The following is a 17127-nucleotide window of genomic DNA, read 5'->3' on the forward strand; positions in this document are numbered from 1 at the left end:
AGGGGGGGGGGGAGGGAAGTTTACTTCCAGACCTCACAATGACCCGTGTACTTATACATTATCCAATAAAAATTTGGTGTTGTCTCAGAGGACAGCTGTGATTGGCTCCAGCCACCACAACGATGAACATAAGCGGTAGGAAATGAATGGATTGTAATACATCAGAATGTTTTATATTTTTAACATTATTTTTTATTAAAGATTTGTCTGCGAACCAGCTGCAGCCATCAAAAGAGCCACATCTGGATCACGAGCCATAGGTTCCTGACCCCTGTCCTACTGGTTAGCTATTTTTTAAGACTAGAAAGGTTTAAACTTAAAGAGATAACAAATCAAACAGCCAGTGGATAGAGCACCGGACCAGGATGTGGAAGGCCGAGGTTGGAAACCCCAAGGTTGCTGCTGGCTTGAGTGTGGGATCATAGACATGACGCATGGTCACTGGCTTGAAGCCCAAGGTCACTGACTTGAGGCCAAGGTTTCTGGCTTGAGCAAGGGGTCACTGGCTTGGCTGCAGTCCCTGGTCAAGGTACATATGAGAAAGCCATCAATGAACAACTAAGGTGCTTCAACTACAAGTTGATGCTTCTCATCTCTCTCCCTTCTTGTGTGTCTGTCCCTGTCTGTACCTCCATCTCCCCCCCCCTCTAAAAAATAAAATAAAAATAAAAAGTAGCACAAAGCTTTAATTAAAGGAGCAGTAAAGTGTGGTGCCTAATGCTGACTGGAGTGAAAAAGAGGGCTGGAAAAGTCACTTTTTTACATACCGTTTCTCTGCCTTCTGTTCCCTTGTCTCTTGTCTCTCTTATCATCCCTGGGATGGGACTGCACAGCTGTCAATATGCTTAGCAGACTGTGAACTATGAAGCAAGAATTATGGTCTCTTAACCTGTTTGAAGTTCAAGTATTTGTTTGAAGATCCAGCATACACTCCAAAAGTGATAAAATGGAACAAAAAGTTTAAGGGACAGTTAATTGTGGACACTTTTAAAATCATCACTTGTAGCTTTTCTTTGTTGTTCTAATACTGAGAATTGCTGGATTTGCGTCATATATAATCCCATATGCAAGGCTTTTTTACTTAACACAGCCTGCGAGAGAAATACTGGCACAATAAAAAGGGATTGTTTTGTTTGTTTGTTTGTTTGTTTTTGTATTTTTCTGAAGCTGGAAACGGGGAGAGACAGACAGACTCCCGCATGCGCCTGACCGGGATCCACCCGGCACGCCCACCGGGACAATGCTCTGCCCACCAGGGGGCAATGCTCTGCCCATCTGGGGCGTCGCTCTGCTGCGACCAGAGCCACTCTAGCACCTGGGGCTGAGGCCAAGGAGCCATCCCCAGTGCCCGGGCCATCCCTGCTCCAATGGAGCCTTGGATGCGGGAGGGGAAGAGAGAGACAGAGAGGAAGGAGGGGAGGGGTGGAGAAGCAAATGGGCGCTTCTCCTATGTGCCCTGGCCGGGAATCGAACCCGGGTCCCCCGCACGCCAGGCCAACGCTCTACTGCTGAGCCAACCGGCCAGGGCAAAAAGGGATTGTTTAATCTTACTATTGATTATAGAGTGATTTGGTATACAGTACCAAGCAATTTGAGAATGAAAATTTTAACTATTAATAATAATACCAATAACCTATTGAGAGCTTGAGAGCAGTGCCGGACTCTGTTCAAAGAAATTTACAAGAAATTTATTAACTCATTTAATCCTCACAATATCTCCCATCAGTGAGAGAGAAGCTCTTATTGCCCCTAGTTTACATCTGGGGAAACTGAGGTACAGAGCAGTTAAAGTTAATTTGCTCCATACCTTGTAAGTGGCAGAAGTAACATTTAAACCCAAGCAGTCTGGCTTCATCATTGTGTAACACAGCTTACTGTTAATAAGACTACCAAAGACAGAAAATGAAGACTCATCCCCAACTACCATTCTTTTCTTCACACAAAGTTAACATGGAACTATATATTATGAGAAATGACCCAAGAGGAAATACAATAATGGATACACATTGTGAATTTCAAAATGTTCTATGAAAAGTACAAAATAGAAATGTTTGATACTTGTTCTCAGGGAATTTACCTTCCATTTAGAGATAGCAAGCATACACACAAGAAAACAACATGCCTGAACCAAGAAAACCAAGCTCTTCATCATTTCTCCGAAACTTGCTCCTTTCCGCATATTCCCTGTTGGCTAATGACACCATTAACCTATCAGACACCCAGACTTGACGTACAGTATCTGCATACTTCCTACCTCTTTCTTCACATGAAAACATCCATACCTCTCTTGCTCTCCACTTCATTTTCCTTCTAACACGGATGCTCCTGTTTTCCACTGTTTAAGTTCTGGCTTGTTCCCCCCTCATAAATCATGCACTGTTAGCAATGTTTTATAACACCATGGTTCTTTAATTTACAGATGTATTTATTAGTGTTCCTTCTTAATTTCAGTTCTTCCTGCTGCCTTAAGTATATATATATACTTTTGGTAGTAAAAACTCAATTTTTGGTGGTCTGAAATAGTTTTCATTTTTTCTCTTTCTAGAAAGATAGTTTTGCAGGGCATTGCTTTCTAGTTTGACATTTATTTTCCCTCAGCACACAAAGGATGATATTCTACAGTTTTCTGGGAAACACTGTTGCTATTAATAAGTCACCTTCCAATATAATGGTCATTCATTTTTTGATAGGTAATTTCTCTTCTCTCTCTTCTTTTAGTACCTTTGTGAGTGTGTTCTAAATTTTGCAATGATGAGTCTAGGAGTAAACTTCTTTTTTATTTATTGTGCTTGGAATTCATTGGGCTTTCTGGAGATCAATTTTTTTTATCAATTCTATAAAATTCTATTTTACAGCCACTATCTCCTCATATATTACCTGTTCTGTATTTTATTATCTCCTTTGGAACGTCAATTAAAATCCATATTTAATTCAAGTTCTATCTTCTTATTCTCTTATTTTTTAATTTTTTTAATATTTTATTGATTTTGAGACAGAGAGGGAGAGCGACAGAGGCAGAGAAAGAAAACAATGATTTATTGTTCCACTTATTCATGCCATCATTGGTCGATTATTGTATGTGCCCTACCCAGAGATCAAACAAGCCCTTCAGCATGTCAGGACAATGCTCTAACCAACTGAACTATCTAGCTAGGGTCTATCTCTCTTTCTGAATTTCCATCTCTTTTTCCCTCTGCAAAACATTGAGAACAATTTCTTTGGACGTATCTTCTAGTTCACAAATTCTTTCTCTCAATGGCTATTTAATATGTGTATCAGTTTTTAATCTGTGGTTATATTTTTCATCTTTAAAAGTTCTATTTTTCAAATCTGCCTAATTGTTCTTTTAATCAATTCTCCAATCATTTTTCCAAGTTTCTATTTTATCATTTAAATATGTATATTTAAATATATATATATATATATATATATATATATATATATATATATATATATATATATGGGAGAGACAGAGAGAAAGAGACAGAGATAAGGACAGACAGGGACAGACAGGCAGAAAGGGAAAGAGATGAGAAGCATCAATTCTTCATTGTGGCACCTTAGTTGATTGCTTTCTCATATATGCCTTGATGGGAGGGGGTGCTACAGCAGAACAAGTGACCCCTTGCTCAAGCCAGCAACCCTGGACTCAAGCCAGCAACCTTGGGCTTCAAGCCAGTGACCTTTGGGCTCAAGCCAGAGACCACGGGGTCATGTCTATGATCCCATGCTCAAGCCAGTGACCCTGCACTCAAGCTGGATGAGCCTGTGTTCAAGTGGGCGACCTCAGGGTTTCGAACGCTCTATCCATTGTGCCACCATCTGGTCAGGCTTAACATATTTTTTATATCTGGTATATAATTGTTCCAATCTCTAAAGCTTTTGTGGGTGTGTTTATCTTTTTTCTGTATACTTTTTCTCCAGGATCTTACGTATAGTGCCTTGTTTGCTTACATGTTTTGTGCAATTTTGACTATGCACTGCTCAATTTCCTTGGGATTTTACAAGTGGAAATTACTTGAAGTCTTAGAAAATTTGAATTTACTTCTAACAAATAACTTCTAAAAGTAGATTGGGACCACTCTACATTTTGAAGGTTTCTTAATCACATGTGTAGCATTAATTTAGATTTAAACAAAACTAAATGATTACTCTATGACTTCAATTATATGACACTCTGGAAAAGCCAAAACTATGGCAACAGAAAAAATATTAGTGGTTTCCAGGTATGAGTATGGGGGAAGGGATGAAAACACCGAACAGGAGGATTCTTAGGGAAGTAAAGATACCTTGTATGTATTTTCTATAATAATGGATACATATCACACTTTTCTCTAAACCCATACAATATATAACACCAATAGTGAAACAATGTAAACTACGGATCTGAAGTGATTATGATGTATAAATGTAGTTTCATCAACTGTAACAAATGTAACAACACTCTGGTAGAGGATATTGAAATGGATGAGGCAATGCCAGTGTGGGGGTAAAGTATATATAGGAAATCTCTGTACCTTCCTGTCAATTTTGCTTTAAACTGCTCTTCAAAGGGCTCTTTAAAAAGTCTTAATAAAAAACTTTTTTAACTAAATGAGGGCCCTGAAAATTCCACACAAAAAATGTTAGAATAAACAAATTCAGGAAAGCTCAGAATACAAAATCAACACATAAATCTGTTACATATCCATACACTAACAATGAAGAATTCAAAAATAAAATAAAAAATAAGTCCATTTATAATAGCATCAAAAAGAATACTTAGGAATAAAAAACAAAAGAGATAAAAGACTTGTACACTGAAAAATACAAAATGTTGCTGAAAAAAATGAAAACACAAATAAAAAGGCATCCCATGATAATGGATTGTAAGACTATTTTTAAGATATCAATACTACTAAAAGCAATGGATTCAATGCAATCCCTGTCAAAATTCCAACAATGATTACGCTAAGTGAAATAAGTCACTGGTAAAAAAAAAAAAAAAAAAAAAAAAAAAAAAAAAACCTCTGTAATTCAACTTATACGAGATAGCTACCATCAAATTCTTACAAAAAGAAAGTAGAATGATGGTTAACAGGGACTGGGGGAAGGGAGAGTAGAGAGTTATTGTTTAATGGGTATGGAGTTTCAATTTAGGAAGATAAAAATTTTTCTACAGATGGATGGCAGTGATGGTTGTACAACATAAATATACTTAACATCACTAAACTGTATACTTATAAATGGTTGAAATAGTAAATTTTATGTTGTATATATTTTACCACAATAAAAAAGAAAACTATATGAGGGCCCTCTTGTGGTTATACATTCAGGGAAGACTTATTTTATCCCTCCCCCTGCTCCCTTGTGCCAAGGTCAAGCCAGGCATCCCATCTCCATGGTCATATTTATTCATCATTTACCCTTACACTGGGGGAGTAGCAGTTTAGGGTCTCAGCTTTATGCAGAGGTTTCCTATTAGATTCCTGACTTTGGGCAGACTTTAGATTTTTATCTCTTGAGTCTAGCCATTCCTAAAAGAAGTAAATGATCTAGGTCTCTAAGCATTGTCAGAAACTCTTCCATGAAAGCTGGTTTTACTTTACTTGCTTACCTCTTAGTAGTCCTACTGAAGGAGAACAGAATATGCCTCCCCAAAATATGCCACTTTGGCATACTGATTATTTTGAATTAAAGGTATTTGAGAAGCAGCCAATGGAAGGAAACTCTGACCATCTTTTGTCCACTGCTGAAAGCAGAAGCTAAACCTCCTGTATGAAAGGTACCTTTCCACGCACCAGGAGGGCTACAGGAATCCTTATCAGTAGAGATAGGGAATTTAGAGTCAAGAAGGCTATATAAACAAACCTTGTTACTTCTTCACCAAGTCATCAACCCAAGCCCAAACCCCTTTGTCTTGTCAATTATTCCTTATTGTTTCTTTGTCTCACAGGTATAAAAGATTCCTGATTTGGTCACTTCTTCGAGTCTCACATTTTTATGTGGCTCCCATATATACAAATTAAATTTGTTTTTCTCCTTTTAATTTGTCTTATATCATTTAATTATTAGGCCAGCCAAGTAACCTAGAAGGGAAGAAGGAAAAAATTTTCCTCTCCTATACCACTTTCATTTCTTTTGGGTTATCAGAGATTTTTCTTACTCAATAATTCCTTTCAAAAGATATTCTAAAATGTTTATACCTATAGTTTACCTATTTCAAGTAGGAGAGTCCTTAGGTTCTTAGAGTCTTTTATATATTGGAAATGGCACTTAGCATATTACGGGCATGTACTGTGTACTAGCTAAATGATTTGGGGCTAGTTAATTCACCCCTCTGCCTTAGTTCCCAGCAGTAAAATAGAATCCTAATACTTACTTCACAGGAATGTTGAGACTAGTATATAGTGAGCACTTGGTAATTATTACATCTTATAATAACCCCTCCTTTTTGTTCCTGTATTTATTGCCTATATTATTTTACCACTGATCTTGACATTTCTAAAAGAGCATTTAAGCATCTTTTTGGTAGTTAATAAACTTGTCAATAAATTATGTTGACATAACTATATATCCATGTAAATAAAAGTGAGATTATATCTCTACATCACATCATACATATAAATCAATTCTAAGTGGATAAAAAACATTTTAAAGGCACAATTTTTTAACTTTAAAAAGGCAATGTAAAGCATAAAAACAGACATATAGATCAATAGGACAGAACAGAGAGCCAAGAAATAAACAAAAGCCTTTACAGTCAATTAATATTTGACAAAAGAAGCAAAAACATGCAACAAAATAAAGACAGTCTATTCAAAAAATGATGTTGGGCCTGACTGGTGGTGGTGTGGTGGATAGAGCGTCAACCTAGGATGCTGAGGTCCCAGGTTCAAGACCCTGAGGTCGCCACCTTGAGTGCAGGGTCACCAGCTTGAGCGTGAGATCATAGACATGACCCCATGGTCGCTGGCTTGAGCCCAAAGGTTACTGGATTGAAGCCCAAGGTCGCTAGCTTGATCTCAAAAACATTGGATTGAGCAAGGGGTCACTGGCTCGCCTGGAGCTCCCCAGTGAAGGCATTTATGAAAAAACAATCAATGAATAACTAAAGAGCCACAACTACAAGTTCATGCTTCTCATCTTTCTCCCTTCCTGTCTCTCTCTCTCGCTCGCTCTCTCTCTCTCACTAAAAAATAAAAAAAATAAAAATGGTGTTGGGAACACTGGACAAATACATGCAAAAAAATAAAACTAAACCACCTACATGTACCATACACAAGAATAAACTCAAATTGGTTTAAGGACTTAAATATCATGCTTGAAACCATAATAATCGTAGAAGAAAACATAGGGAGTAAAATCACAGATACTTCTCATATCAATATTTTTCTGATATATCTCTTCGGGCAAGGGAAACAAAAGAAAAAATAAACATATGGGTCTACATCAAACTAAAAAGTTTTTGTACAGCAAAGAAACCATCAACAAAATGAAAACAAAGACCTCACTGAATGGGAGAATGTATTTGCTGATACATCTGATAAGGCATTGATATCCAAAATTTATAAAAAAAAAATAACTCAGACAACTCAACACTTAAAAAAGAAATCTAATTAAAAATGGGCAAAGGACCTCTCCTCTATAGACATTGCTCCAAAGAGGACATACAGATGACCAATAGACATGAAAAGATGCTCAACATCACTAATCAGAGAAGTATAAATTAAAAGCACAATGCGATATCACCTCACACCTGTCAGAATGACTGCCATCAATAAATCAACAAACAACAAGTGTTGGTGAGGATGTGGAGAAAACTGAATCCTTATGCACTGTTGGTGGGAATGTAGGTTGGTGCAGCCATGGTGGAAAGCAGTATGGAGTTACTTCAAAAAGTTAAAAATTGAACTGACTTATGACCCAGTGATTCCACTTCCAGAAATTTATCCAAAGAAATCCAAAACACTAATTCAAAAGAAGATATATGTATTCTTTCTTTCCCTCCGTTCACTGCAGCATTATTCACAATAGCCAAGATTTGGAAGGAGTCCAAGTGTCCATTGGTAGATGAATGGATAAAAAAGCTGTGGCACACTTATATAAAAGAATATTACATGGCCACCCAAAAAAGAAGGAAATCTCACTCTTCGTGACAGCATGGATGGATCTGGAGAGCATTATGCTACGTGAAATAAGCCGATCAAAGAAAGGCAAGTACCATATGATTTCACTCATATGTGGAATCTACTGAACAAAATGAACTAACAAGCAAAATAGTGGCGGACTCATAGATAGAGAGCAGGCTGATAGTTGTTGGCAGGGGGTGTGCTGGAGGGATTGAGCAAAAAGAAAAAAGAGAGAAAATCTCATGGACTTGGACAACAGTGTTGTGACTGCAGGGGGTGGGGGAAGAGAGATGGAGTACAGTATAGGGGGGATAGGTGGTGATAGGCAGAGACTTGCCTTGTGGCCATGAGCACACAATAGAATGTACAGGTGATATGTTGTAGGACTGTGCACCTAAAACCTGTGTGTTACCAGTGTCACCCCAAAAAATTCAATAAAAAAGAAAAAATAAAAAAAAAAGATAAAACAAATAAGAGTATATTTTATGACCTCCAATATGGAAGAGTTTTGTAAACAAGACACAAAGAATCTTAACACTAAAGGCAAAGACTGGTAAATTTGACATTAAAATTAAGAATCTCAGTTATCACAAGACACCATAAAAACTGGGAGAAGGTAACTGCAACTCAAATAACCAATAAGAGATTCATGTTCAGAATATAGAAAGAACTCATGAATTGCTAAGAAAAAACAACCCAATTTTTTAAAGGTCAAAACATGAACAGGTGATCCCTGAATAAAAAATGTAGTCCATAAATATAAAAAATATTCAGACTTATTAGTAATTAAGAAAATTAAAATTAAATCACAAAGAAAAACCCACCCAACTAACAAAAATTAAAGTCAGTAAATAGGGCATTCTTATTCCCTGCTAACAAAAGTATAATAAAAACGGTACAATGATTTTGAAAAACAACTTAACTTTCCATAGTGTCTTAGTTTGTACTGCTACAGGTATGGGTTGAACTATGTCCCCCCCCCCAAAAAAAAAGATATATACCTGGAAATGTGACTTTATTTGGAAATAGGGTCTTTACAGAGGTAATTAAATTAAAATGAAGTCATTAGGTTGACCCTAATCCAATATGACCAGGGTCCTTACAAAAGGGAAAATTAGGACACTAAGACCAGCACAGAGGGAAGTCTATGAAGAGATCTACTAAAAGTGCCATGCGAAGATGAAGGCAAAGATAAGGGTGACATATCTACAAGACAAAAAATGCCAACAAACCAACAGAAGCTAGGAGACAGGCATGGAACAGATTCTCCCTCACAATCCTCAAAACAAACCACCTCAGGGATACCTTGATCTTGGACATTTAGGCTCCAGAAATTTGAGACAATGGATTTCTGTTGTTCAAGCCACCCACTTTGCAGTACTGTACTTTGTTACAGCAGTCCATGCAAACTGTTAGAGGAGTTAATGCAAACTAACACTTTCCTGTAACAAATTACCACAAACTCAGAGGCATAAAACAACCCAAATTTATTATCTTAAAGTTCTGTGTGTCAGAAGTCTGACATAGGTCTCACTGGGTTAAAATCAGGGTGCTCACAGGGCTTTGTTATTTTCTGGGGACTCTGGGGTGAATCAGTTTCCTTGCCTTTTCCAGTGTCTAGAGGCTGCCTGCTTTACTTGGTTCCCGGCCTTCTGGCCTTCTACTTCCATTGTCAAAGCCAAAGGTGGATTGAGTCTCACTCTGTATTACTTCAATCCTATTTCCATTGTCACATCTCCATCTCTGACATCTGCCTCCCTCTTCCACGTTTTAAGGACCCTATGATTATTTTCGGTCCACTTCAGATAATCCTGGATAATTTCCCCAACTCAAGGTCCTTAAAAATCTCATAAGCAATGTCTTCTTTACCAAGTTAGGTAACATTCACAAATTCCTGGGATTAGAACATGGACATCTTTGGAGTGCCATTAATCTGACTGACACACATTGTAAAGTTGAAATATGAACACACCTTACAACTCAGTAATTCTACTTTTGAATGCACACACATGCACTAGGAGACATTTACATGAATTTTCAAAACATCATTTTACATATAGCAAACCACCAAGGGTCATGAACAATGGAATAGATAAATAAATTTTACTATGGTCATGCAATGAAGAACTATACAGCATTAAAAAATGAACTACAATTATCCACATTAACATGCATAAATCTCAGAATATATCAAGAAAAGGTTACAAAAGAATTCATACACCATGATTGTATGAAAGTTCAAAAGCAAGCAATACTAAAAAGTACAGGAATGAATAACAACAATAACGAAAAAGAATAGATGTGCTGCCTCTGGGGCAGAGAGAAAGGGATGTAAAAAAGGTTACACAGGGAGCTTCAAAGGAAATGAGTGGTAAGGACCTGACTCTTTTTTTCCTTTATTTTCTTCCATAAACAATAAAAAAATATACATATGTGCAATCTTCTTTCTATTATTTAAAATTTTTATTTATTGATTTTAGAGAGAGAAAGGAAGGGAAAGAGACAGGAACACAGATTTGTTCCTGTATGTGGTCTGACTGCGGATCTAACCAGCAACCTCTGCGCTCCGGGACAATGCTCTATCAACTGAGCTATCCGGCCAGGGTTACAATATGTACAATTTTTTATGTGTGAAATTTATCATTTAAAAATTAAATGCTAACTATACACAGTTTTAAAATGCTGAATGAATGTTGTATGAAATGTAAGGAAGAAGTAGCCAACAATGTTTTCTAGCTGATGCAGGAGGGAAAATCTACAAAGATGCGAGACTTGCTAAGGTAGATCCATACAGAAAAAAAAGTACTAGGTTTTAAAAGAAAAAAGACAGTGGAAAATACAGTCCTCTTGACCCAAGTTCTAAGAACAGGCTTCTAAAATCACTTAAATAAATATGGATCAGCTTTTAAGTAATGAGGCGAAAACCAACCCAATATTATAAACTGTCAGGAACTATTCAAAGACAGAACCCAGGTCTCCTAAAGTTTTGCTTAGCTAACAGTTGTTCAGTTTGTTTTGTTTAAACTGAAAGTTCTTAGGCAAAGTAGGCAATAGTCAGTTGACTTCCATTCTTCTTACCCTCCCCTCAGCATATGACATAAATATATTATGTGACTAGCCTCCAAAGGCACTTGAGCTTGACGCCAGCTGCATCCTGACAAGTCACCCTGAAATAACTACATCAGGGACCAAGTTTATATTCAAGGTCATTATAAATTGTGATTTCAAGAATCCCTCCTACCTCTCTCTTTCCCCTCTCTCCCATCTTTACCCAGGAACTCCTTTAATCAGGGATGTCATTTATCAGATAATTGGCGAAATTAATTACAGCCTTGGAAAACCATGTCCACAGCTACTTATGCTCTTTATGGAAAGTATAGGAGGACGAGGAGTCAGGACCTAACTTGGTTTTAGTCCCTGTATACCAAATATCTCATGGCATAACGTAGAGACAATATTTTCATCTCTCTGGAGTTGAATTTATTTCCTGTCCATAAAATGAGCAGATTTCAATTAGATCAGCTCTGACTCTATCTCTTTATAGCTATACAAATATATTTAGGTTGAAATAAACATATTCAGCAAGTACAGATTCTTCCTGTTTTGGTTGGGGTACAAGGAAGGCAGGAGAACGTGGTAAGAAAACAGGCTGACTTGGTAACTGCAAGGGAAAAGAAAAATAGAACCAGAGAAAGGCCTCCCACTAAGGAGGATAAAAAGTTTAAAAACAATGAAAATAAACTTTACAGTTTGATTTATGGTTGGCCCTATTTACTTTTCACTTAGTGTAGGAAAACATAAACTATGGAGCTGTTACTATTTCATGGGATATAATAAAAATCTTCTATCACACATCACATGATCTGTCAACTTTTATTTTAAAATATGGCCAACTCTACTATATCAGGGTTTTGGTCTCAGTTTATACATTAATTTCAGTATCACTGTACCATCTAATGACTTCTTAATCTAATTTGTTCCTTAAAAGAGATTTCAGACAGTACAAATAGGAAAAGAAAAAGAAAAAAATCTACAAGTCAATAACAATAACCAGTCCTCATATAGCTAGAGCCAAGGATGGATGTAGAGAGGGAGTGTTCCTAAGTCCTAGATGGCTTTTTAAAAAACAAAACAAACAAAAAAGCTAAGAGCAGGTTATACAGGACTTTGCAAGCAAGGTTCAAGGTCATTGTCCTCTTTAGCCTGCAGAAAATGAAAAACCACAAGAGGTTTTTAAATCAGAGCAAGTAATCTGATCAAATCTGTGTTTCTGAACAGCAACTCCGAAGGCAAAGTACATACAATATGTACAAAATAGAGCATAAAGCTATTACGCAGGCTGATATTTTACCACAAAATATTAGCATGCAATTAGAACGATAGACTACTCACTGACACCACAAAGTAAATTTCACAAATACTACAGTATTGTTTAATTCATGGTGAGGAATGCCTTGCAAATTCCTTAAAGGGCTAAATAATCAATTCCTAAAGGGGCTTAAACTTTAAAATCATTTTTAAACGCCTTCAAACTACATGTGTATACTTTTTTCAAATAAAATTAACACTTTACATAATATTTATGGGCTTTAAGGCCACAGAATTTTAAAATATTTACCTAACCATTTAGAAAGCACTTAGCATTTTAGATATAGAAAAATATCTCACTCACTAACTTATGACTTTCAAAACCTTGTATTTACATAGTCTATCACAAACAAAATTATCTGGCTCAAAACTTCATTATAGAATATACAAATAAAATGACTTAGAAATGTAATTTGTTAAATTCTGGTCAAAGTGTCTATGCAGACAACTAATTTTTTTTTTTTAACTTCCTATTAGAGCTGACTCATGGCAAATATCCTAAGTGCTTCTTTCCATTAACTCACCAAGGCAGAACACAGCAGTAACTAGATTTACACTTTAAATTTCTAAATGCTTGGCAACAACAACAACATCAACAACAACAACAAAAAACTAGTTAAGAACTGGCATATGTATAGCATTTACATCAACTACTATAAATTTAATCATGAAAATCAAATGTTTTATGAACATACGCCATTATTTTTCAACATGGTACCTAATATAACATCCCAAAAGTTAAAAATTATTTTAAATCTACTCACAATTTAAAACACTTAGATTAATATGAGTTTTAATTGGCTTCCAGAGATGTTTATAAAATTCTTAAGAAATTAAAAGTATAATTTCATTGAATGAATCCACATATAATTTTTAAAATTCTCTATTCAAAAAAATACAGAATATTTGCTCATCTTTTCCAATCATTACACCTTGGAAAATATACTTAGCAATAGCAACATTCAACACTAAAAGTAAACTTAAAGAACTATTACTTTATAATATTTTATTTATACCTTACAAAAAGTATAACTTAACTAAAAGAAATAAATTCAGAGTTGGAAGGTATCACAGAATTCATCAATTGGAATCCATGATTTGATAGGATACTGAGGCTCTAAGATTCACTGATTTTTCCTAGATTATTCAGTAAAGCCCGGACCTTACATTCAATCCTCTGCCTACGAATCCAGGGCATTTCCTCCTATATTGGCGTCTACTCAGTAGCTTTATGTCTCCCTTCACTTTCTGAAACCATGAAGTGACTTCACACTGGCCAAATACAAAATTTAGCACTTTGAAAATTAGAAAGTCTCTTGATCTTCTATTTCCACAAAAGCACTGGTTTCCTCCTTATTTCCTAAACATAATATACATGCAAACAAAACCAGATACCCACTCTTAAACTTCAGTAATAATCATAACAAAAATTCTTATTACAATCTCCGTTAAATTTAAAATATGTAGTATTTTTAGTAATGCCAAAATAGTATTATTTTATGACACGGAACATTAAGTAGAAATGTATGAACCCTTAAACTATTAACATATTTTAAGACCCCCCCCCAAAATATTCCTATTCATAGTGGAATGTGAATAAGAGTTTTCTGCAATAAGATAATATGCCTTTTTTAAAAACACTAATTATATTTGCTTCTAATACAAATAATAAATGAAACTACCTAGAACAACACACTACACTTGTTGAAAAGGTTGCTGTGATGGAAAAAATACCAGAGTAGGATTAAGAAAACCAAGAATTTTCAATTTATGAGAGAACACCTACAATTGACTACACCAATAGATTACAATTAAAATATGTTCAACTGTAATGCTATTAGGTTCAGGAGAACTATCTACAGTGATAGTTTAGTGATGAGACTATACTAAAACACTTTTCCAGTGTTAAAAAATGCAATTTATTCACATATAGTCAACCATTAAATGCTATGCCATTCTAAGGAAACAGCTGATACTATAATACTTTGCTCCACAGTTAATCTCACAATTTTTTCTTCTGACACACACTTTTCTAAGTGCTGTCTATTATCACTGGCAGTAAAATGAGAAAACAAAAGGCATAACATTTTGAACAATTTTTCAAGTATTTGGCCAAATAACTACAGACCACAAACGCGGCCTCTGAAAACACTTTTCAAGAAGCAAAGTGTGGTCTCATAGGAACACTACAGAGTTAGTGTTAAACATGTTGTAAAATCAATGTAGCGGTTTGTCAATTTTTTTGAAGAGAGGAGAACATCAGATGTAGTACTAATAAGAAAGTTTTGTTTCAAATATACTGTGTCCCAGTATAAAACATATTGCGGTATAAACTCCTACTCTCCCACATAAAACCTCTACTCTGATCCTTCTAGCTGCTTAGACCATGACAATGAAAACTGAAAAATCTAAGTTCAAATCCCAGCACTACTGCTTACTATGTGTGTAAATTATCCACTTACTAGTTGGGTAATCTCTAAAAAGCTCTTATTACTCATCTCTAAATTGAGGTAATGTTCCCCACCATACAGGATTATTGTGAAGATTTAAGAAAATATATGTAAACTATTTTGCACTTAGTAAATGCTCAGTGAATAGTAGCTACACTTGTTGAGAAGCACGCTGCCTGATGATGGTTTCAATTCCTTTTAAAGAACAAAAACATGTAAACCTACAGGGGAAAAAAACTGAAAATGCTTTTGGCATTTTCCAGGCATAAGTTTAAAGGTTAAATTGTTACAACATTCTCCTCATTATGCAACAAATACACACCACCCTGAGTTAGTCTCTGAAAGATTATATTAGCCTATACTGCTGAAATTTGTGTGGGCGGGGGGCTGGGGGGGGTCTCTTAAAAATTATTTCCGACAGTCTTTTCATCTAAACTAGTAAGTCTCAGTTCCAAAGCTCATCAATGTTCATAAAATCTCAAATTCTTTCTTTCGAATACCAAAAACATAAAACCACACTGCCATTCACTCATTTTAATGGCTGTATGCTACCTCTGGTTAGATATCACCATTATAACAGCAACAGATAAACGGCACCAAAAAGATGTACATCAGAATGTGCCCAAGTGGGAGTAGTCCATCTATTAAGCTGCAAATAATCCATTCTTCTGTAAACTCATCTATTGCATAAACCATCTTTAAAAAGTGCAATATAGTCTATTTCACAAAAAGCACTTCTCTATTTCTAAGAAGCTTCCTGTACTTTAGGAATTCTTTCCAGAATAAAACTTTTTTTCCTTTTTTCACCCTGGAAGTTATCATGCTTTTAAACACGCGAATTCAACTCAGGAACTGCACCGATTAAAACCGCCCTCACTCCTAAGCGAACCTCGCTTTTCGGCTCCCTTACCTGTTCTCTGGAAATGCAAGGCAACGAAGGTCTCCGGAACATTTTGCAGCTGCCAAAGTAACTGGCCGAAGTCTCCCCGAACGACACGCAGCTGGACCTCCTGCGGGGTCTGATCACAGGCACTTTTTCTTCCGCGGCACCGGACGCCCGCAGAGGATGGGGAGCGACCCTGATTTGAAAGAAGTGATCCAACCCCAGGGCCAGCAGGCAGCCCGCGTCCCCGACCAGGCAGGCCAGCAGGGGCCGGAGGGCGGCAGGCAGCGGCCCGAGGCCGCTGAAGGAGACCCACCAGGCGAAGCTGGAGAAGAGCAGCACCAGGATGCTGTGCTGGAGCCTCAGCCGGTGCGCGAGCGTCAGCAAGCCGGCACAGCTCAGCACCACGAACAACCTGCCCGCCGCCGCCGCCGCCGCCGGGGGCGTGTGCGGGGCCGGGGCTGCGGCGTCTCCGTCCGCCCCCGGCCACGACCACCACTGCCACGCCACGAAGTCCCCCAGGTAACAGCAGGCGGGCAGCGCCAGCAGCCACCAGGCGCCGCCGCCGCCGCCCCGGCCCGCGCTGGCGCTGGCGCCCCGCTTGGCCCGGGTCAGGAAGCAGGTGAGGAAGAAGAAGGCACAGGCGATGCTGAAGAGCGGGCTGAGGCTGAGCGAGCAGACGCTCAGCACGGTCCGCACACGGGCGGCCGCGGCAGCCCAGCGCCCGGGCCCCGAGCGGAGCAGCAGGGCGAGGACAAAGGCGGCCAGGGCGCCCAGCGCCAGGCGCGCCCGGGAGAAAGGGGAGCCGCGCCGCGGCTGCTGGGGGGAGGCTGGCGGCGGCGGCGGCGGCAGCAGCAGCTCCACGTTGCAGAAGCGGCAGAGGTGGAACAAGAAGCCGCGCGGAGGGTCCTGCCGCAAGGGGCTCACGCAGCTCTTCACGTAGCCGTTCCTCAGGCTCTCGGGGGGCGAGGCGGCCCCGTCCGGGGGCTGCGGGTACCGCATGGCTTTGGCGTCTCGCTCGTCCTTCCTCATGGCCGGGACCGCGGGGCTCAGCACGCCCGGATCGGACCTCGGCGGCCGCTGTGCTCTCGCCCCCTGTCCCCGGGCTCCGGGCGCCCCCGGCTCCGTATCGCGTCAGGGCTGCGCCCGCCGCCGCGGCCCGGGATCCCCGCCGCGCAGGCGGAGGAGCCGCAGGGTCCGCGACATGCTGGCTGTGGCAAGGGGCGGAAGGGGCTTGTCCTTTTCCCTCAGGCTCCCCTCGGGACCGGAGACTCGGAGTCGCCTCCCAGCTCCCGTGGGCTGCAACAGTTACCTC

At 38.6% G+C, this 17127-nt stretch overlaps 1 protein-coding gene across 1 annotated transcript in view; it reads right to left on the bottom strand.

Moving 5' to 3' along the window:
• Positions 1-16982, bottom strand: part of PDE3B (phosphodiesterase 3B) — a 167527-nt gene extending 150545 nt beyond the window's left edge. The window contains exon 1 of the mRNA XM_066365466.1: positions 15840-16982. Within this exon, the coding sequence (XP_066221563.1) occupies positions 15840-16844 (1005 nt within the window). The 5' untranslated portion in view covers positions 16845-16982. The remainder of the gene's footprint in view (positions 1-15839) is intronic.
• Positions 16983-17127: the final 145 nt, after the last annotated feature.

This window comes from Saccopteryx leptura, chromosome 1, assembly GCF_036850995.1.
Source record: "Saccopteryx leptura isolate mSacLep1 chromosome 1, mSacLep1_pri_phased_curated, whole genome shotgun sequence".
Taxonomy (NCBI): domain Eukaryota; kingdom Metazoa; phylum Chordata; class Mammalia; order Chiroptera; family Emballonuridae; genus Saccopteryx; species Saccopteryx leptura.